The 21,721-nt window shown below is 46.5% G+C and overlaps 1 protein-coding gene across 6 annotated transcripts in view; it reads right to left on the bottom strand.

Moving 5' to 3' along the window:
- The window catches only part of PRDM16 (PR/SET domain 16), a 324,486-nt gene that overhangs the window by 73,819 nt on the left and 228,946 nt on the right, over window positions 1-21,721 (bottom strand). For all 6 annotated transcript variants that reach the window (XM_090123147.1, XM_031613660.2, XM_031613664.2 and 3 more), the window contains one exon: window positions 10,928-10,978. In XM_090123147.1, the coding sequence (XP_089979273.1) occupies window positions 10,928-10,978 (51 nt within the window). The remainder of the gene's footprint in view (window positions 1-10,927; window positions 10,979-21,721) is intronic.

The raw sequence follows: 21,721 nt of genomic DNA, 5'->3' as shown, positions 1-21,721 counted from the left end.
AGCTTTAAAAATATTTGCTGAAATTACTCATGGAATGTCAGAATCAGGAAGGCAGAATCATAAGGTGGTCGGAACCAGGGAGAGCAACCAAGGCAGCCGTCGGCACCGGGTGCCCCGCGGTACTTTGGCACAGCCGCCCCACTCCAGCACAATGTTCAGATCACCAGGAAAGGTCAGCACGTGTTCTGGGGCAGGATTCATCCCATCAGAGATCTCACAGGAGCCAGTACAGACTTGTGAAACAGGGCTGAAGGAAACGTGTTACCGCGAGAGCCGCCGACGTGATAACGAAGTTAACCTCATCTGTTCCCCTTGTGTGCCGGGGCACTCACACATGCAAATCTTGTCTTGTTCAACTGTGTTTGTTCACCTCCATAGTCCTTCGGTGATTCAAATCTGTGTCCTACTATCCTATAATACCCTTGTCTAACAGTTCCTTTTAAATGCATGTGTTAATTATCTTGCCACTGCTGTAATTTCTCCCTGTAGTCCATTAATTAAGAGGTCACAATCTAAGAGCATGTTTACCCAATAAGCTTTCTTTTTTAATTATCCTAATTGCTTGGATACTGACAAAGACTCCATCCCTCCCCTTTCTCTGAGTGGATTAGAAAACGACATTTCAAAGCCCCACACAATGATGGGCTTGTTGAGCACACATATATATGTTTTTACAGCGCCGCAATCTTCCAGCGCCAAAGGTCAACAAGGCACAAGGCACCATCCTTGTCTGGCTGTACAAAGATATAAATCGCTCTTCATTAATTCATTTAGCCGTGTAAAATGTGATATTGGCCGGGAAAAAAAAAAAAATGTAAGCAAAATGTTCATATTTTCAGCAACAGCAATAGGAGAAGGAAGGTGTGCACTGCTTGTTCTGCTCAGAAGTCTGTTACAGAACGCAGCCCTGCCTGCACCTCGTGGATGTCTTTGCATGGCAGTGAGCAGGAAAGAAAGGAAAGAGAAAAAGAAAGAGGAAAAGAGAGAAGGAAGAAGGGGAGGGGGAAAGGGAGAAGAAAGAAGAGGAAGGAAAGAGGAAGGAAGGAGGAAAGAAAGAGAAAGGAAGGAGAAAGGAAGAAGGAAGGAAGGAGGAAGGAAAGAAAGAGGAAAGAAAGAAATAAAGAGGAAGAAAAGAGGAAGGAAAGAAAGAGGAAAGAAAGAGGAAAGAAAGAGGAAAGAAAGAGGAAAGAAAGAGGAAAGAAAGAAAAAGAAGTGCAGGCTCTGACCTTTTACCGTATCACAGATCACTTATTATTCCACCCACCAAAGCACTGCCTTCCCAATTTCTGTCTACTGAAATTACACATCTTGGGAGCTGCTCCTTCCAAATGCTCCGACCTGGTAAAATTCAGCAGATAACATCTCGGCCACTTCAAAAATATCAAACCTTCCTTTTGTGAAGCTTTTGAGGGGTAAAAAACGTCGCTGTTTGAATTCCAGATAGGATTTTAACACCACAATTAGTAGAGTTTATGTCCAAAAAAATTACTGCTCTGTCAGAATGTGAAACAACATTCAATATGTCAACCAAAGTCAATTTTTTGGTTTTAATAAAGCAAACGTCTCACTCAGACCAGTCATCTCAGGAACTGCATAACAGAAGTATAATTACTTAGAAATTGCTTAGGTACGCGTGATTGATGCATGGTAAATAGATGTTTCCAGCACTTATTGTTTCTCCCTGATGGATTAGGAAGAGTTGTTTAACAGCTCATTTGCCCAGTCCTCCTGGTGTTCCTCGGGTCTGGCTGTGCCAGTCAGCACCAGCAGCTCCGGGTAGTTTAAGTCTCTTTAATAAAGATTAAGATGTCAGAGGTCCTGCATTGCTCAAAATCCCGATTTTATTAACTTCTCATTATCAACTGAAATATGAAGTGCATTTCTTTTCATCTACAGTAAGGCACTTTCTCAAGGGAAAGGACAGATATTTAATATACATTGGTGGTGGTCGAGGTGGGTTCTGCCCCAGCCTTGCTGGATGCTGACGAACCCTTCTGCACACGATGGGTTTGAGGAAGACAGCAGAGCAGCAGTGCGAGGACTCAGGTGCTCATTCCAGGAGATCACAGCAGCATCCAAAGTCCATTCTCTGGCCAGAAGCACAGATAAGTTCTAATGCCACCAACGTGAACTTAGGCAGCAACTGATAACGTTAATTTGCTGAAGGCAGCAACACTGCGAAGTGTATCCAAATAGCATCACCTTTCCAAGTCTGATTTCCCATCTCGTGCACGGTGCCCAGGCTCGTGCCAAAGCCACAGCTCAGTGCTTCAGCACTGTGCCATCCCTGCATACCTCCACTATTTCTGCTGCACAGCCCAAAACCACGACGCGGTGGCTGCGTGGCATCGTTACAGCAGCATCACCACTTTCCATTTGCTTCTGAGTTCCGACCCCTTTCGTTCCCACCCGACTCTACGCCCACTTTGCTGAGTGCCAAAGGCAGCAGCTCTGCAGGAAGTGCTGCTCCTTTCGCCTTCGCCTCTGCGATAAAACAGGTCAACGCAGCAGAGAAAGGAATCGCCCCATCAGTATTTAGGAAGGAGAAATACATATGCCATAAGCTGTCTATTTCAAAGGTATGTATGTACAAAAGGCATGATAAGTGGGTGCTGAATAGTTAGGAGTGGCAATTATCAGTTACACATATCATTATGGTCTCTCAACTTTTCAATAGCGCAGAGTTCCTAATACCATGTTTACTGGATCAGGTAAAAGGGGACTCTTAATGCTGTGCAAATATGACTTACCAAAGGACTTTGCTTTCTCACCTATTCTTGCTCTTTTCAAATCAACATTATTAATTGGCTGGCTTATCGCTAAGTGCTGTCTGGCAGCTAAAGGATGTTTCCACCCATTGCAATGATACATAGAAACTCAGCAATGTCAGCCTGAAGGACAAAGAACTTCCATGTTGAAACAAAACAAAAAAAAAAGATGTTGGTACATTAAGCCTTCCCAACAGCAGTGCCATACATTTCAGCCTTCATTTGCCATCCCCAATGGCACCTGATGTTCCATATTCTATCATCCCTGTTTTCCCTCCTCATTATATTAATTTAGAAGCTTGGCTTACAGTCACAAGGGCTCGATAGGATCTTAGGAGGTCACTTCCAGCCCTTCCAACCAATTTCTCCTCACCCGCCAGCTCTCCTGAGCACCAAATCCACTCAAACACGGAGAGAAAAGTTGACCAATAAGGAATGCCCAGAACAAAGAGCACAAAACTCACCACACCGTTAAAGAACAGCAAAAAAAAAAGTCCAGAGTTGAAGGGAGAGCATTCACTGCCCATACCTGGAGCGGGCTGTGCATTGCCCAGTGCATTGCCATGAGCTGGGGTGCTCAGCATCCCCCCAAACCCCTCTGCCTTTGTCTTAAGGAATTGGTTATTCATTTGGGTAGACACTGAAAGGAAAAATCAGACAAATATTTGCTGTGCTGTGTTAACACGGGGAGGGGGAGCGCGGGGTAAGCCCAGAAATGCAGGTGAGCTGCTTTATGTGAGCACAAACCCAGCAGGGGAAGAAGGGCTGCTAACAAAGCGAGCCCTGGCTGTGCAAACACCCGGGAGGGGTATTGGTATTATCTATTTCTGCCTGGAATAAATCACTGCATATGGAGGCATTTGTAATATTTGCCACTCGTTTCCTAGCTGACCTCCAATGCACCCCAGCCCTGTGTGCTGACATCCACGGTCCTGGTTCTGCTGGTTCTGGAATGGCCCACTTAGATCTACTAAGAGGAAAGCCTTTGCTATTTCATCCTACGAAACCCCAGAAGACAGAAAACACCTTCAAAGCCTCAGCCAGCTCCCCAGCCTTTCTGAACTTTCGGAGGAAAAGAAAATCTCCATCAGGCCCTTTTCTCATTATTTATGCACATGAGCTTCCAGGGGTTTCAGGCTAGAAGCAGAACAGAGAAAGCACAGCAAGGAAACCTATTTCTTGGGTATTTCCAGTCCAGTTGGTGCGTGGAATTAGGAGAAATCAATTTCTTTAAATGTCACGTGCAAGGATTTCACCTGTGTTGAACAGACCAAAGAGGTTTGCAGAGATGCATCCAAACTCCTGAGCAAGCATCCAGTCCAGGCCCTTCCCTGGTACTGTCCAGGTGTTTCTTTTTAGCAGCACACCTCTAACAGCCCTCCCACCTGACAGATATTCTCTTTAATAGCTGCACAAAGTGATTAACAGAACGCTGCAGGCACCTCGGGATCACAGATTGCAATAATAGAACCGCCTGGCTTCCGCAACACATGCATAAATCCCATCCCAAATTTCACTCTGGAGAAGAGACCTGTCCCACTCGGTGTAATCTGTGCTCACAGCACTGATGCATAACCTTGGCATGGTGTGAATAACAGCAGCAACACCCGCGCACTTCTGGTGCTGCAGCTGCAGCTTCAACAGTGTCCTGCTTCAATGCAATTCCAAAACCCCAACATCCTGAGCAGTCCCTGCATAAATGGCTCATGCAATTCCTGCACCAGCAGCTTGCACAATTTCTGCCCCAGTACCACGTGCAATTCCTACCCCAATAGCACGTGCAATTCCTGCCCCAGTACCATGTGCAAATCCTGCCCCAATACCACGTGCAATTCCTGCCCCAGTACCATGTGCAAATCCTGCCCCATTACCACATGCAATTCCTGCCCCAGCAGCTCACACAATTCCTGCACAAGCATCTCATGCAGCTCCAGCACAACCCCTGTGTGCAGAGCAGCAGCAGCACAGCAGAGCTGGGGCTTTCCCCCCGCATCCAGTGCTCAGCTCTGAAATCCCAGAGGCCATCATTCCAAAATTTGTGATGTTTTGTCTACTCTGGTGATTTAAGGTTTGTCAGAAAATGTCAGAAAGGCCATGAGGCCAAGGGCTTCCTGATGACTGAGGATTTTCTTTCACATGACCTTCCTGAGGTTGATTTTGGGCTCCAGACAGTGCTGCCTTCAGCTCTGACAGGGGCCGGCTGGCAGCAGATTCATGGAGCTCTCTGGGGCATTCTGGCATTTCGGAGCAGAGCTGTAATGCCTCCTAATCATCCCGAATATTACTGCCCTGCTAATCGCCTTACAGGGGCACATCAATGCCCGCCTTTCATTTGGCATTCGTTTCGTTAGCAAAACAGGAGTGTGTGCTCAATGGTATGCAAACAATTAAACACATAGCTTGATTTAAATGAATGAAAACGTACGTGGAGCAGTGACATTTCCTATGGGTTATTGCAGGCGTTTTCAAATAGGGAATCACTGAGCTCCACCTATACAGCAGTGGGTTTGGAACTGGATGATGTTTAGGGTCCCCTTCTAACCTAAGCCGTTCAGTGGCTCTATGTACACAGATAAGCTGTGTTAAACCACGAGCGTGTGCAGGCAAAAGAACAGCAGAGTTTGCTCACGTGGGCTCTGCATTGCTGAGGAGCTCTTTGCACCTCCAAATACGTGTGCAGGGCATTGAGTGTGGGGGTTCTGTCAGTGCCCAGAACGGGGTGATGGCACAGCAGCGAGCTAATGAGTGAGTTGTGCCCTAATTAAGGAGGCTGCACCAGAACCCTGACAATTCCCCACATTCCTGCTGGCGTGATGCTGCCTTCCTGCAGGAGGAACAAGACATGAAGCCCCAAAACACCCCGGGTGTGTGCTGGAGGTGGGTTGGGAAAGGCAAGGTGACCTGTGGGAGCTGTGTGTGCTCAGCTGCAGGGACGCTTCTGGCCTGAAGAGATGCTCTGTTCAGCAGAGATGCACGTCACCCGGATGAGTGTGCAAGCAGCTCACTTGGATGGGGTGTGTGGGGCTGCAGCTCACTTGGATGCTCCAGAGGCCAGGAAAGGCAAACCTGACCTCCCAGCATCCCCAGCCCCACCTGATTTTTGGGCACAGACCCCAGGCTCCTTTATGGACCCCTCTTTCCTACACACCCCCCTCAGCCCAAACAACTGTACTGCAGAAATTAAACTGTGACCCTATTCCTGCCAAACCATTTATCCATCAGTTTCTTGCCGACTTTCCCCTGCCCTCCTCACACCTTTTTTCACTTTACATGCTTCGTTTCAGCAAAATCAAGGATGCAAACTTCTTAGAAGTACTTAGTTTCCATGGAAACCTAAGCTGACCGCAACATTATTGTTCTCAAGAGGGAACTGACTTTACTATATGTTCATTCACTGAATTAATGGACTCCTGGTTCTTTTATTAGCAGCTCGCTGACAATGGAAAGAGAGAAATGTTATAAAAAAGACTCTCAGACACTGTCCACTCTTTTGTTCTGGGCTTACTGGAATGACGCAAACCTATTCAGGGAAAGATTATAAAAATCAACTCAAAGCTGCCTCTGTTTGTGGCGGCTAAACATGCCCTTATTTCATAGAGATACAACGCACAGAACAGCAGCTCGGGGCTCGTGGGGAGATGGCAGCTGCAGCCACGCTACAGCAGCACGGGATGCTTGCAGGGATCAGCTCCGACCCCAGCAGCCAGGAGAGGCATGCTCCCTGGTTTTGAGCTGAGTTAAGTGCACAGAGCAAATGCTATTTTCAAAATTCCCAGTGCTATTTTCAAAATTCCCAGCGCTATTTTCAAAATTCCCAGCGCTATTTTCAAAAATTTCCAATGCCATTTTCAAAATTCCCAGCGCTATTTTCAAAGCAGTGGTTCTTGGTAAGTGTGAGGGTTGTTCTGGATTCACTTCTACAGCATTTTGAATTTTGCACTTTGATGTTTTAGGTTCCCCCCTTCAGCATACAAAACTGAAAGACGCAGAAATAGCAAACTTTAGATTTTTACATCAGCTCCGGTAACGGCCTTAGACCATCTTTTATGATACACAGTGAATATAACACAGAATAAGTGGTAAATAAACACAGTTTTGTGCAAAGTGCTGCAAATGCAGGACCTTTACCAGCTCCAGCAGCAATCTGGAGGCCAATGTCTGTGTGCGATTCTGTGACTGAGCCCCGGGGCGCTTGGCCCGCTCGTAATTGCTGCACAAAAGACAGTGAACAGTTCCCTTGCTCTTCCCTAACTACCTTCCTGACTGCTTATTGAAGTCTGATTTCTGACTCCTCTGGGTCATCATTCATCAGCCCTACGGATCCCTGCGGGACGGCCCAGCAGACCCCTCCATATCCCTGGCTGCCAGAGGCCATTTCTGACGGCTGTGATATAGAAAATGTCTTCACAGCAACCCGGTGGGACGAGTGATGGTTATAATACCCAAATAATCATTTTGCAAATTATCATAATTATCAATCAATCATCCTGTGTGAACAATGTGTTCCTGCAGTATCAGATGGTTCCTGTGACCTGTAGCACTCTGTGTACAATAATAAACCCGGCGAGATTTATGGACCTCTCCTCCTCGTTTCTGCAGTAACAAAACATGGGTGGGTTTTTTTTTAACTTTTGTTTTAGGAATAAAAGCTCCATCCACCCCGTCCAGGTTTACCACTCCACGCTTTCTAGGAGGTCAAGATTTCTAATCTCACACTGTTTCGAACAGTCGTGTTATTTTTAAAGCAAACCTCTGTGATTTGGGAAAAGTAGCGAAGGTGCTGAATAAATTACTTTCACTTTATAATGTCGGCGGCATTATGTTACCCACTTTGAGTGTTTTGCAATGTAAGTATGAAGTCAGCCAAAGGGAAGAAATGGGTTTTGTCGTCACTTTGTGCTCCTTGTTTTTTGTCACAATGCCCGATTGAATCCCACTCTTTTGAAGCCGATAGCATCTCCCGCTCCCTGCGCCATGCATTCTTGTTAATGGATAAATTCAAGCTCTCGAGAAAGTCAAAGAATAAATTTAAAGCCTTTTGCCAAATGCCTATCCTATTGGATTTTGATAAGACGGCTATTGAGCTTTAATAATGTCTTCTATCCTTTTTCAGCTGGCCCTTAACATGTCTCTTTATTTGTCCCTAAAGCCTCTTCAGCGATGCCTTTTTATTACAAGTCTCTCAGCTTGCTCTCGAGGGAGACAGGGTCGACAAGAGTGATAGATAGATAACTCTATAGATTATCTCCCACAGATGTTTTCTCTCCAGTAGCCCCTCGGGCTATTCCCTTTAAGTAAACAGAAACTAAATGGAGAGCTGCAGGAGGAGAAGTCCCCACGTCCCCATCACAGCAGCCGGGGGGGGGGGGCACGGCGCACCCCAACCCACACCCACAGCTGGGAACAGCAAAATGCAGCCCAAGCTGAGCCTGGTAATGAGGCTGAGTCTTTCCTCTCCCTCCCCAAAGTGAAATCACAATGACAATGAGGAGAAGGGGAACAGCCCTGTGCTCCAGTGCCCTGAATGCAGCAGAGGCGCGTAGGAAAATTCAGTCACAGAATGTATGAGCTGCTCTCTAAGCAAAATAAACAGCCTGCAGGAGGATGGCTTGGAAGAAGGAGTTTGGGGAGCTGTGACAGTGTGCCTGCAGGCACATGGTGCGTGTGGGTGCTCCTCTCATTGAGCACACATCTCTGCCAGGTACTTGCAAACAAAAACCAGGCTGGGAGCTAAGGCAGAGTTGTGCAAGGCAACCCAGTATCAGCAAGCAAAAGCAGGTAAAAGAAAAGCTGGCCAGGAGCACACCATGCTTTATTCTATGGCACAGCACATTCCAGGTATGGACAAATGATCCTTTGGCACAGAGGTCCTTAATATTGCTAGAAATCTTAATTCCAGTGAGGCAAACAACAACCACCACTGCAGGTCTGTGCTGTTAGCTGTGCCGGCACAAATAGCCCTGACACCAGCTGGGAAACGCTGGAAATGGTGAGTTTTGTTTTTCTCCCAGGTCCAAAGGCCTGTTTGACTGTGCAGTACAGCATTTTTCTCCCCCAAGCCCTTGCTACGCCCCATTCTCAGCCCACAAACAGCAGCCAGCCCAGTGAGCGCTGGGATCGCAGCCCCATCTTGGCTCCAGCTCCAACTCCTGCTCTGCACCCACTGCTCTGTGCATCCCTTCCCACCACCCACCCACCTCCGAGAGAGCAGGAATAAACTGAACTCACACTCACACAACAATCAGCTACTGTGCCTTCATCAGGGATGTGGCAACTGAATGGATCGGGGATGCTGGAAAGGGAAATCTCCTCCCAAAAGGATTTGTGCCACCAGAGCATAATGCTGCGTAGCCAAGAGTGCTAACAAACCAATCTGAGATACCTCCACAATGGTACGGAGTGGTTTTTCATTCTTTGTTTTTCTTTTTTTTTTTTTCCCCTGGCTGCAAAGCTGTCCGGCAGTAGTCTTGTCACAAGCCATAAAGTTTAGACTTGAACTCTTTACCTCACCGCTTTGACCTTTTTTACCCCAGCTGTAAAGCCCTACTGCCCATCCTTCAATAAATTTATCACCTCATAAACTCCCACTAGAGCTTCTCTACACTGCATTTAGAGACAGCAGCGGAGGGGAAATCCTCCCCCCCTTGTCAGATGTCATGACTGTCCAGCTTCATACCTGCTGCCCAGGAAAATAGTTAAGGACAAGGTGTTGTTCAAGACCTGTAGGTTTTGCAACCTTCTTCTTTGGGATAATGTAATGGAGCTTAAACACAAAAACACATATCCAAGATGTACAGCTGCCACATCAATGTTTCCTTCTACCCCCGTCCCATACAAAGCCTGCTCACTTTGGGGTAACGGAGATTCAGCATAGAGGGGACGCACAATTCATTAGTGATATTGTAATTAAGGACTGAGAAAGAACAGCCAAGCAGTCCGGGCCATGGAGAATTCCCTCCATGGCTGCGATGAGTGCATGGTGATAATAAGAACCTGCCACCTTGTCACCATGTCTGTCCAGACAAAAGGATCCCACAGAGGCAGAGACAAACACCCAATGAGTTATGGGGAGGAACAAGGTAAAAAGTTCAGACAGGGCTGCTGCGAGGTCACTGCGTGGTCACAGGACATTGCATGGTGAGAGTCTGAGCCCCGAAAATAAGAGCTTGTTTTTCTCAACCCACTGAGAACAGGAGGCCCAGCAATGGCCGGGGCTCTCAGTATCTGCTCCCAAACTTTGGAGATACTGACGGGTATTACTTCCACCATGCTGTGCTTCCTTTTCACTTTCAGTATTGAAGATGGCCTAAGAAAGGGTGAATGGAAAAGGCGGTTTCCCATTTAACACACCTCCCACTTCCAAAATATTAAACAACATTTGATGAACACGGCTGCGAATAGCCAATGTAAGACCATCACATCTGAAAAGAATTACAGTTAATTCCATATTGCAGCAAGGACGCATCGCCTCCATGGACATCCAACAGCCATAAGCAAACACAACAGGCGCTGCCCCACAGATGGCCATGGAGGGAACCATCCCCACGTTCCTGGGAATAACCCGAAGCCAAACAGAGGGCTGGCTACTGAAACATGGAGAGCTGAGCTGCCTCGCAGCCACCGCGCAGAGATTTGTACAGCTGGGCCATATTTGGAACACATTTTTCTCTGGTCGCTATTACAGCTTAAGCATCGCAACGTGATGAAAAGCACTGGTAATACATCACACTCGTTAAATGTTATCCTTTCATTTATCTGTTCCTATTCCCTGGGCCTTTCCGTAAGCCACATTTACATGGTGAAGTGACCTCTAAAAATGTAGCACTTTTAACAAAGGACCAACGTTTTCTTTTACTGGAAAAGAGGTAAATGAGGTTTTAAGATTTGGACTCGTAGTTGTTCACATTGTAGCTGAATCAAGAAACACTTCACACTACTATTTTCCTTTTCAGAAACACTGGAATCACAAAAAGACAGAAGAATGTGCCAACAGAACCACAAGATGTAATCCAAAGGAGCAAGAGCAAATCCTGGAGAAGTTTTAGGACAATTATTGCGATGCAAGGCCTGGTCCAAAATTAAGAGCAGAAAAAAAGAAACTGGGTGCATTTCAAAGCCAGGCAGTAACACAAATTGCATAAAATCAAGCCATGTCCTACCTTTTTTATACTGCCCTCCTGGGAGGTCACCTCGGGATCAGTCAGTATTTGCTGTGAGAAAAAAGAAAATAAAAAGAAAAAAGTTACGTTGGAGTGCAGCTAAGAATATTATCAAATAACACAGATTATTATTATTATTGCCATCATTATCATTATTATTGCCATTACTATTGTTATTACCTAAGGGCCACAGCTCTCAGGTGCGCACCCACTGCAGTTGGTGGCTGAGAGGTTGGCACAGAGCTGCCTGTGGCCACGTCCAGGTGGGATGGACTGAACTGACAGACTTCAGAAATGTTGGCAAACGCCTCCGAGCTCAGCTGTAATAACAGCCCTGTGTTTGAAATAGTGGGAATCCTAAAGCGTCCTGTGCTTTACAACAGCTCTAATAGATACTGAAGTTGTGGTTTGGAAAGCAGCTGAGAGCAAATAGGACCAAGAGGTGAATGGCAGAGCAGGAAAATTCCACGTGCTCGTGCACTTGTGTGTGCAGTGCACAGGTTGGAACGCTTCCATGGGATGGTGAATGACACCCAATGATGGGTGCACATCACTGCAGGAAGGGCTGGTGGCCATGGAGCATCCCCAGCCCCTGCTCTGGGAGCTGGTGGATACTGGAAGCCCTTTGAGAGCCGTGGCAGAGCCCTGCCCACAGCTGACTGTGCTGAAGGACCCACAGCCACCACAGCTGCCCCCAGACCAAGACACCTCACTGTCATTATTATTACACAAAACACCTTTAAACACAATTGGTTAATTACGTGCATTCAGAGTGCATAATCCACCCGTTCAACATGCCCATAAATGTGGATGGGGAAAAAAAAAAAAACAAAAAAAAAAACACACTGAAATGAAGTGCAAATTGGGCTGTGGTGTAGTCCTGTATAAACAGGCTTAAGAGTCAGGAATTCCTGAGTCTGAATCTAAATGCCAACACAAGCTTCCTTTTGTTGGTTTGGATAGATCTGTGCTCATGGGGCAAGTTATGGCCTCTCAAAGCAAATTGTTTTTTTCCCCTTCAATTCAGAGCAGATCTCAAATTGTGAAATTCTTGGAGAATAAAAAAATCTGCAAAAAGTATTTCGGATGCATTCAAAACTTGTACTTCTGCAGCACAGCATCGTGGCCGTGCATCTGAAAGCTCGCTGGTGATATGCCCAAAAGCAGCTGGCAGGATGGCACCTTGGGGCAGGGATGCTGCCCAGCCATCACCAGGTCCTAACAGCCTTCAGAAGCCCTCCTGGGTGGTTCGGGAGGAAAGTTCAAGCTCCTCGTTCTGCATTCCCAGTTTGGAATGAAAACTGTTTGAAAACAGAGGCTGAAGGGAGAGCTCTGCAGCAGCAGAACCTGGGGCACCCAGCAGGACCGAGCGCTACCTCCTAATTAAACGAGAGAGAAAGTACCAGATGTGATGTTTATTAGTAAGAATAACAAAAGATACTTTGAAAATCTACTCATTGGGTAATTTTAGCTCAGGCTGGACTTCATCTCATCTGAATGCCATAATCCTAAGTAGAGTGCTTGACGTGTACAGTGGGCTGCAGCCTTGCAGTTGACCCAGATGTTCTGAAATGTGCTCAGGATTTACACCGTACCCTTTGTCTATCCACTGATACACTGATTTTAGCCAAAAGCAATACAGTGTGTCACTGCCATGGCTTGGGAACCCAATGGAGGTGCAGCAGCAATGCTCCCCTGCATTCATTTCCTGGGCTCTGCACACTGCTGGCAGTGGGATCCTGCCTGAGCTACACGAGTGAGGGATGTGCTATAATTTTTGCAAAGCCTCCTGAATGTATACTAAACATGTCAAGTAACACCATGTGATTCTTTTTGAAAAACAGTTTACAAGCTGGCATTCTCCAGCTGCAGTTAACCCTAATTTGATTACATTACCGAGACAGATCACAATGAGCTTATGTAAATAGTAACGTTATCCATTCATTCCGTGAGCTCAGATAAACTGTCATTTAAAAATAAAAAAAAATAATAAAAAAAAGAGCTTGAATAGGCATGGCCTGATGTATTCAGCACAGCCTACCCCTGCTCTACCACTGAGATTTGGGGGTTTTAGCAATATTTCCACGTTTGTACCAGGCTGGAAATGCAAGAGGAAGCCCGATGGTAGCGCAAAGCTGGCATGTGGATAACAGCACTTCTTTCAGTAATTGGCTCTTCGTTATTATCTGAGCCTTCAGTGGGATGCGTTGGCTCGTTCAGCTCTAACACACCCATCCTGTACAGCACCGTGCCCAACTGTCTGGCCTTAGTGAGCACCTCGCTAACATTCTCCCCTCCTGGCACCTGAGGGCAGTTTTACAAACCTAAATAAGGAACTAGAGGAAAGCTGTGATGTGTGACGTGCTGTTTGCTGCCCCCGTTTGCCTGAGACACACGAACCACTGCTCACTGCACCATCAAGGAGCTGCACGAGGAGCTGACCTGCCCTGCACGGACAGCTCTGCCGACTGCAGATGCACAAGCAGATTGTTTATTTATTGACAGTTTTCAGAACCGATCCATTTGCCAGTTTCAAAGTGAAACCACAAAGCTGAACCCTGCAAAACGCATCGCTGTCACAGCAGCTGCTGCTTTCCCAGCTCCTCCAAGAAGTCTGGCATCACCTATAAAGGCCCTCCCCAGCAGACAACCAGGTCATCAAAGCCTTGCTCCTCCTTATGGCACCTGCTGTTATCACTTGCTTTAGGTATGTCATCAACCAAAGGCATTCATTAAAGCACAGATCTTCCTAATGGCACCATGGGACCAACACAAAATCTGCTCTACTGCATATACCAATTTTTAAGCAATCTTTAAAGAAGCAATGAAACAGTAAATTTTGCAAGCTCTGAATCCTAAGATATCCACTTGAAAAGCTCATAAAGTGAGTGCCAAGGGCTGAGCTGCTTGAAGTCGCCTGGAAAATCAGGCAAAACTCTCAGCCTTCTGCCCTGACAGACTGCAGAGCCACTCCATCCAATGCATTGGAATAATTCAGAGTCTGATTTATTGGCACCGAAGCTTCTGGGTCCTGAAATGCAGATGGAAATAGCAATTCCCTCCTCTGTATGAATGCTACGTGGATGGCCAGGCAGTGCTTCAGGAGCTGCAATTCCCTGAGCAAGGAGCACAAAGGGAGTTGATCCACTCCACCAACATCTTTTGAGCACTGGCTGGCAATGAGCTGATTTCATATTCATTTTAATCCAGATCTTTTCTGTGTAAGCATTGCCACCTTTAGTTTACACATCTTTTCTTTCTTTTTTTTTTTTTACATTCCTATACAGACGCTTCTCACCTGAGCCTCCTAATGTCCCTGTTGTGATTAATGCCCATTTGTGACACTCCACAGCTTTGCCACTATAAACACAGCACTGCTCAGCTAGGAATGCCTTTAGAACACCTCCATCCTGAGACCCCCAAATGGAGCAGAAGCTATAAATGCTACTGTAGGCCGAGTGCCCTGACCAGAAAGCACAATGATGCTGTGCTGGGAGCAGACTGAAGGAGTGTGGGCTCATGAGGACAACAGGACCACACGAACACTGTATTAAAGACAATGCACGTGGAATCCACAGGAACCCAACCCTGCATTGCCAGGAAGCAGATTTCCATTAGTCCCTTACTGTCCCAGGAAGCAAACTGCCATTATTTCCTTTCTGCCCTTTGGTTCCAAGCTGGGAGCTGCCCCATCACTCCCTTAACAGTAAAGAATGAACCCGGCCATACGGAGCAAGGAGGATGAGCAAGGATTTCTGCGAGCGGCCCAGCTTTGCATTCAGGTGCTGCAGCACAAATCCATCCCAGCACTTCCAATCTTTTTTTTTTCTTTTTTCTTTTTTCCTGTTTACCATATTTTAAAAATACGGAGACTTTAGAGCACTTTCTGGCCCCCAAACTGACAAAACCTTGTATTTTCTGTAGTAAATAAACTGGTGAAACACTATTCACTTGAGGAAATTTTCAATATCCTGTCTTGGGAATTTGCAGTGAATGTGCCTGGAATTAAGAGGAAAGGGAGGAAAGCTCCGCTCGGAGAGGAAGAATTTCCTTTCCTGGCTGGTGAGCAAGGAGGATGAACAGCACAGCCCTGCCTGGCACGCAGCGAGCCATGGGCTGGAAGGAGGATAAAGAATAAACCAGGCATTCAGTGCTAAGGGCAACCCCAGCACAATTGGGAACACTGTGGAGCAGCCAAACTGTGGTTTGCGGACCAGTAACAGTCTGCAGAGCCCTGGTATGCACTGCACAGACCATTTTATACCCATTTATTTTTCAGTTGAAAGTCTGAACAAAAAGGTGATGTCGCACGGAACAGAAAATGCTCAATGCTAACAGTGATCAGTGGTCCAAAATTTCTGGTGAGCGGCCGCAGGGAGCACCTCTGTGTCTGTGGGGCTGTGCAAGGGAACTGCTTTGTTTGCTGACTGCCAGGAGAACAAACCGCAGTGCACCGAGGTGAATCCTTCCAGGTCATTCCAAAGGGTGATCAGGGAATGGGACATCCTGAGCTGCACCTCAGAAAGGAATCGGCGTCTGGGCGTTCCGAGTAGGGCAATGCCAGGGGAGTTAATGGTGAAAAGAGTGAATGCCAAGCATTAAGAATATGCCCAAGAACAAAGTCTGCAAGAAAGAAAATAAGCCTGCAGTTTACATACGTGGCATCGCAACGTTTCAGACACAACTCCTCCATGACATCGCCATCGAGTTCAACTGCAAACACCAGGAAGTTAAACAGAATCTAATGGAGAGCGTTTGAAATAACTTCAATAAGCTGAGGACTTGAGACTTTCAGCCAAGACAAATAAGAGAGGGTACTGATTAGTAAATGTCACCATTTCTCCTGCCAAGCACTCAGGGGCTGGTGATAGGAGAGCATTACATATAATCTCGCAGTCTTTAGGGGCTGTTTGATTTTATATTGCATTCTTATCAGGTTCTAAAAGTCCAGTGTTAATGAGCATGAGAAACGCACTCGATAGTTCGGCGGTTTTGCTGCAGGAGAATGTATTTCATTCATTACGTGTTCCTTGGATCCAAGCTAGGGATGCATTTCCCATTCAGAGTTCGCCACGGCTAACCCCCGTCCATTCTTCTTCTCCATTTCAGCAACCAGGCATCACCTTTAATAACCATCTATTTACACTATTTAAATAAAATGGCTTTTACCAGCTCCAGAGAATGAGATCTTTAAGAACTCTGGAGCAGAGAGACACATTTATGTAACGAGCTCGAGCCCACTGCATTCCTTTTTGCAATGCAGAGTGACTCTTGAAAGAAGAATAAGTAGCAGGGACGGTAAATTACTGGGGGAAAAAACAACAAAAACAGCAACAAAACAAGCCTTGCTGTTTGGATTCTGAGTGACCCGCGAGGTGAAGGAAAAAACAAACCCAGATAAACGGTGCTTTGAGAACCCCACTGTGTCTCAAGCACGGTAGTGATGACAGCGCTGGGTCCTCGGCCAGCGAGCTGCAGGATGGACAAAATCCCACCACAACCAAGCACTGCCTTTGGGGTTCCCTGGGGAGGAACTGTGCAGATGCTTCCAGCCCGTGCACCCCAATGAATGCAGGTGCTCCAAGTGGGAGCAGCCCCCACCTGTCCCGTCCCTATGAGCACAAACCAACTGGTATCGTTTTCAGAATGACCTTAATTATCCATGGCAATTATTTATTTTGTAGATAATTAACAAATCCTACCTCTAATGAGATTTCTCAATGAATGGAGTCTTTTGTTTGTTATTGCCTACTTCTTCAAACACTTCCCAGCAAAGAAGATTGTAACAGAACACACGAGGAAAAAAAAAAAAAAAAAGTGCTTAAATTAATATATTGATTTTCTTTTCAAAATACATTTACAAATATCATTGTGAACTCCCTTTTCCTGGAGGGAAATTCCATTATAGAAACGAATTCTGACCAGATGAAAGGGGCACTTCTCTGCATGCCCAGCGAGCACAGCCTGAGGACGAGGATGGATGCCCCCAGAGCTGAATGGTGTCTGTATTTTCTCAGTGTGTTCATCTTCCAAACTGGGAACGTAACTACAGACTGAGAACATATGAGAGCTTCTGTCATAACTGCAAAACAGTTTGCATTTTCACTCTGTGCACAGAGAAAATAGGAGCAAAGGGAAGGTGGGGGTCACCAACTCTGGGTGCTCTCTGCTGCAGAATTACATAACACAATCACTTCAAGCATCTGCAGCCATTTATTACCTGAGCAAAAAATCATCTCGAAGAGTAAAATGTAATGTTTTGGTTAACAGATAAAGCGTTGCTGTCTGCAGCCATGTGAGTGGATTGGATGGTTAGCTTTAGTCGTACACCATCCACCTCTTTTTTTGTTCTCGACCCTTTTTAGTTATAAAAATGACCTTGATATTGACAGAATAATATAAATGAGCTTCCCCCGTACTTCCCATATTGATAACCTGTTTGTTAAGATGATCAGTAATAATCATAAGTAAATAGAGATCATACATCATCTGGTAATGGCAGTACCGACATGCACTTGATCTGACGTATGGGGACCTCTGGGCTTTGGCTGACGAGCTCATACTTCATATTAAATTGCAGCCCGTGTATCCAGGACACACATTGACATATGCATCCAAATAGGGCAGTGCACTCAAATCTCAATATTGAGTCATACCTGTTACGAGCAGGACATCTTACAAAGTGCTCTCAGATGGGAGATGTGTGTTGAAATGGATCCCACACATACAGCGCTAAGTCCTTAGAATAACTTGGCATCTGAACCCCAACCATTTGTCTCCCTTTGGGTGAGGTTCACACAATGAACCAACCTTGGCAGAGTATTGCTGGGGCTGCACTCATTTCCAGACCTGCTCCCACTGATTGACGTCAAGATTGTAGGGAATGGGAAAGTCTCAGCACCAACAGAGAAACCAGGAGATGATCATAGAATCACAGAACCATAAAGGTTGGAAAAGTCCTCTGAGATCATCAAGTCCAGCCCCAATAACCCACGTTCCCTCAGTGCCACATCTCCGTGTTGAACCTCCAGGGACAGTGACTCCTCCACTTCCCTCTTCCAATGCCTGGCCTCTCTTTCTATGAAGAAATGTCTCCTAATATCCAACCTGAACCCCCCCCTGGTGCATTATATCTCTTCTTAAAGATGTACCAGGGCAGCAGATTTCCTGCTCCAGCTCTCCAGCTGCCTCTGCCCTCTCCCATCGCCGTGCCGAGTGGCACAGCCTGCAGGCTTCCTTCAACACAGTGATTGCACAGTTAGTCATTTGAGAAAGAACAGGGAGAAATGACATCATTCCATTCTCTTCCTTACAGCCTAAAGAGACACTGATAAGAATTATGAATTGTTTTGCCACACTCAAAGAGTGTATCACCAATATGTTTTTTCTTGGGCACATTTTCCTGCCTTGGTTCAAAAACCCAAGTCATGCCAATGAGCTCACCAAAGTGCTCCAGCTCCCTGCGTGCAAATCACAGGCACAAACACAACATGCATGCATTCCCTGTATGCAGAATTTGCCAGAAACGCAGCTCAATGAGCTGTGTCCCTATCTACAGCTTGTCCTCAGTTCCATCAAAATAACGGCCCTCAAAGTAACCATAGCAAAGCACCAAAGCTAAATAGCTAAGCTGTGACACGTCAATTTTTTATCCTTAATCACACTCAAAGGAAAATAAAGCCAACGTGCAACGTTCCCACCAATTTCAAAAGTTTTAAGTGGGAAATGCACTGCCTCATCCGGCAGCTCAGTGCTGCTGCTCATGCTGTGCTCAGCCAGGGGAGCGCATCCCTGCCCAGCACCCGATGGCCAGGATGGGCCGTGTCACCCTGAGACCCATCAGCAGGACAGCCTGTCAGCTGAACATGACAAGGTCACAAGCAGTGTGATGCAGGAAGAAAAATGGCCCATTAAAGCCTCGGAAGGCTAGAAGAGAAACATAAGGCTGGTGATGCCCTCCTTTATTCGCAAGCGATATAAAGTAAATGATATTCTCCATTAAGAAAAGTTAATATGGAATTATTCTGCGGCCAAACTTCAGACATTGGCACAATCCGTTCCTCACTTAAAAAGCACAAAATGTTGTTTTATCCGCGCTGATAGGAGGTGCCAGGTGAGTTCCCTTTTAAGAGCTGGAGAAACAATTTCAGAGAGAACTGGATAATATTATGCTTGGAATGATAATATTGTGTTTGGAAAAGGTCAATATTTTATTTAATCAGCCAGACGGAGAGTGGGTGGCAATTTCAATGCATTTTCTTGAGACAGGAATTTAGGGAGTCCAAGCGGAAATCGGTTTCTGTTTTTTCCTTGGGCTGCTGATGTCTTCCACAGGTAGAAGTGTAGGGACTGCTGCTCAGAGCTGCCCTGCAGGGAATGCTTCACTCTGCACCTCAGCCACGAGGCAGCGCATTGCAGGACTGACCAGGCAGAGATCCACAAGTGAAAGCTAAACAAATGCAACCTTCCCACAGCACGACCCGTTCCTCTGCTCTGCCCTGCAACCTACCAAAGCAATATTCGGGGCTGGCTGGGTGGATGGCATCCTCCCACCTGTCTGTCTAATGTTCTCTTTTCGATGTTACCCCAAACCTGGCACCCACCTGCCCGGTGTCTCCATGCAGTGCTGGATGCCACATCTGGCAGACACCACAACAGCCACCCACCACCAGGACGGCCGCTGCCTCCAAGCAGAAATGGAGTCTTATTCCCTAAGACAGCAGCAAGCCCTCATCGAGAGAGAACATTGATTAAAAGAGCCAACAAATAACTAGAGAAATGAGCTTATAAATACGGCGAGCACTTCATTTCTTGAGGTCAGAAAACCCGGCCATTATCTGTCTGCTCACATTTTCTTGATTAGACATCTTCTCAGCAAAAGGCCTCGCAGCAACCACTGCACACAGGGCTGTGCCAGAGCACCTCCCCAGTCCTGGCCGTGGGCACAGCTACTGGGCTGTGCTCAGAACATCCCGAAATCTCCACAGAAAACCTTCGCGGGGCCAATCAAAACAGCAAAGGGGTTCTAAAAAACGCCCTTTGGTTATCTTTAGTCACTCTGGATTCTAAAAAATTCACCTTTGCTGTCCACAGTCACTCCAGTTGCTCACTAGCAGAATCAAAATGGATTTTCCATTCGGCGCTCCGAACACCACAACACTACAAAACAGCAACCAAAAAACCCCACGCTTCTTTTTTTTTTTCATTACACGCTCTGAAAAAGTGCACAGAGCCATCGCTGTCATTAAACACTCCGAGCACAGCACTGGGGAAAGCCTTGGGAGATGCAGCTCTGCACGCTGATTGCAGGCAGCGTTTCATCCGGTGCCAAAAGGAACGCTGAGGTTAGGAGATGGCTCCCTCCATCATCTCAGCACTGAGCATTTCTGTTTACGTCTTGCAAAGTGCCACCGATAGCTCATCGACAAAGAAATAACGAATCCAGATGCTGGAAATGAAACGTAGTTAAGCCATAGAAGAGGCTTTAATGAAGTAAAGCTTTTTTGTTTAACCGCCAGCCCAACGTAAATAAGCGCTGCTTTGAGTACAGCCCAGAGATGGTATCTTAGCAAACAATCTGAACGTGCCATCAAGGGAGCTGTTGCTCCGTGGGGATAATGTAAAAGCAGTTTAACAATCCTACAACTTGGCTCTTGCCTTCCTCAGCACCCCGACAGCTCCTGGGGCTGATGGAGCAGCACAGCTCCCGGTGCTGCCAGCCCACGCTGCCGGGTCACTGGGGTCAATTGGTCCAGTTCTGACTTAAGGACAGGGGATGAACACATTACTGCCCAGCAATTCCCTCCCATCTGCCCGTGGCACCTGCTGTAACCAGGCAGGGCACGAGCAAACCCACTGCTCCCCATAGGCACACGGCTTCTAGGGGCTCACATGGAAGCTCACCTTCAGCCCAGACCAGCTCAGCTCCTCGGGGGCTGTTCCACTGCTTTGAGCATTTGGCAGTGGGTTGCGCTGAAGGTTAGGAAATTGCAAAGTGGTATCCAGGGCTTGCAGGGAGTTTGTGGCGTTTTGGATAGCTCAAAGACATCTCCTCACCGCATCCTTTCATCCCAGGCTTCCTTAGCTATCATCAGCATTTGTGTTTAAGATGTGTTTTTAAAGCTCAAAAGTAATCCGTAAGGTTTTGTTGCTTTTGTATAAAAGATGTGGAATCTCTTTTAAAACAATAAAATAATGGGATCGGGAGAAGCAATGGAATAAAGCAGAGAACCAAGCAGAGGACACACTGCATTAATCAATTCGTACTTTGCTGCAGCCAACGCTGTCAATCTGCCATAAATTTATAAGTCACAATTCTTTGCCTTCCCTCCCCAATTCACACATTCCCTCTGCTGGTTGGATGACAGTCACGATTACATGCACAGCAATACCTGGGCTGACGTTCAGCCAGGACACCACTCCACTGGGATCCTGGTGCCAGGAGATGCACTGCTGTGCTCCCACCTGCCAGCCAACGCGGTTTGGAGCGATGGTTCGGTTCTAAACCATACAAAGAAAGCTTTACAATAACATACCTGAGCTGTACTGCTTGGCAAAGGCACTATGAGTCCTCAGAAACAAGCAAACTAACTAAAAAAAAACCAAGGTTAGAAAAAAGTCTGCTTGGGAGGGTGCATAGGAAGCGCACAATTCATGTTATGCTTCAGAATAACTTCTGTCTGTACAACCTGCATCACGTGCTCCTCTACTTTCCCCCACTGGGGATGCACAGGTGAGCACAGACAATAAGATACAGCCAAGGAAGGCACCAGTCCTAGGTTTGCTGCCAGGTGC

The sequence above is a fragment of the Phasianus colchicus genome, chromosome 22, assembly GCF_987193195.1.
Source record: "Phasianus colchicus chromosome 22, bPhaCol1.hap1.1, whole genome shotgun sequence".
NCBI classification, from domain to species: domain Eukaryota; kingdom Metazoa; phylum Chordata; class Aves; order Galliformes; family Phasianidae; genus Phasianus; species Phasianus colchicus.
This window is presented reverse-complemented; position numbering and strand designations above follow the sequence as displayed.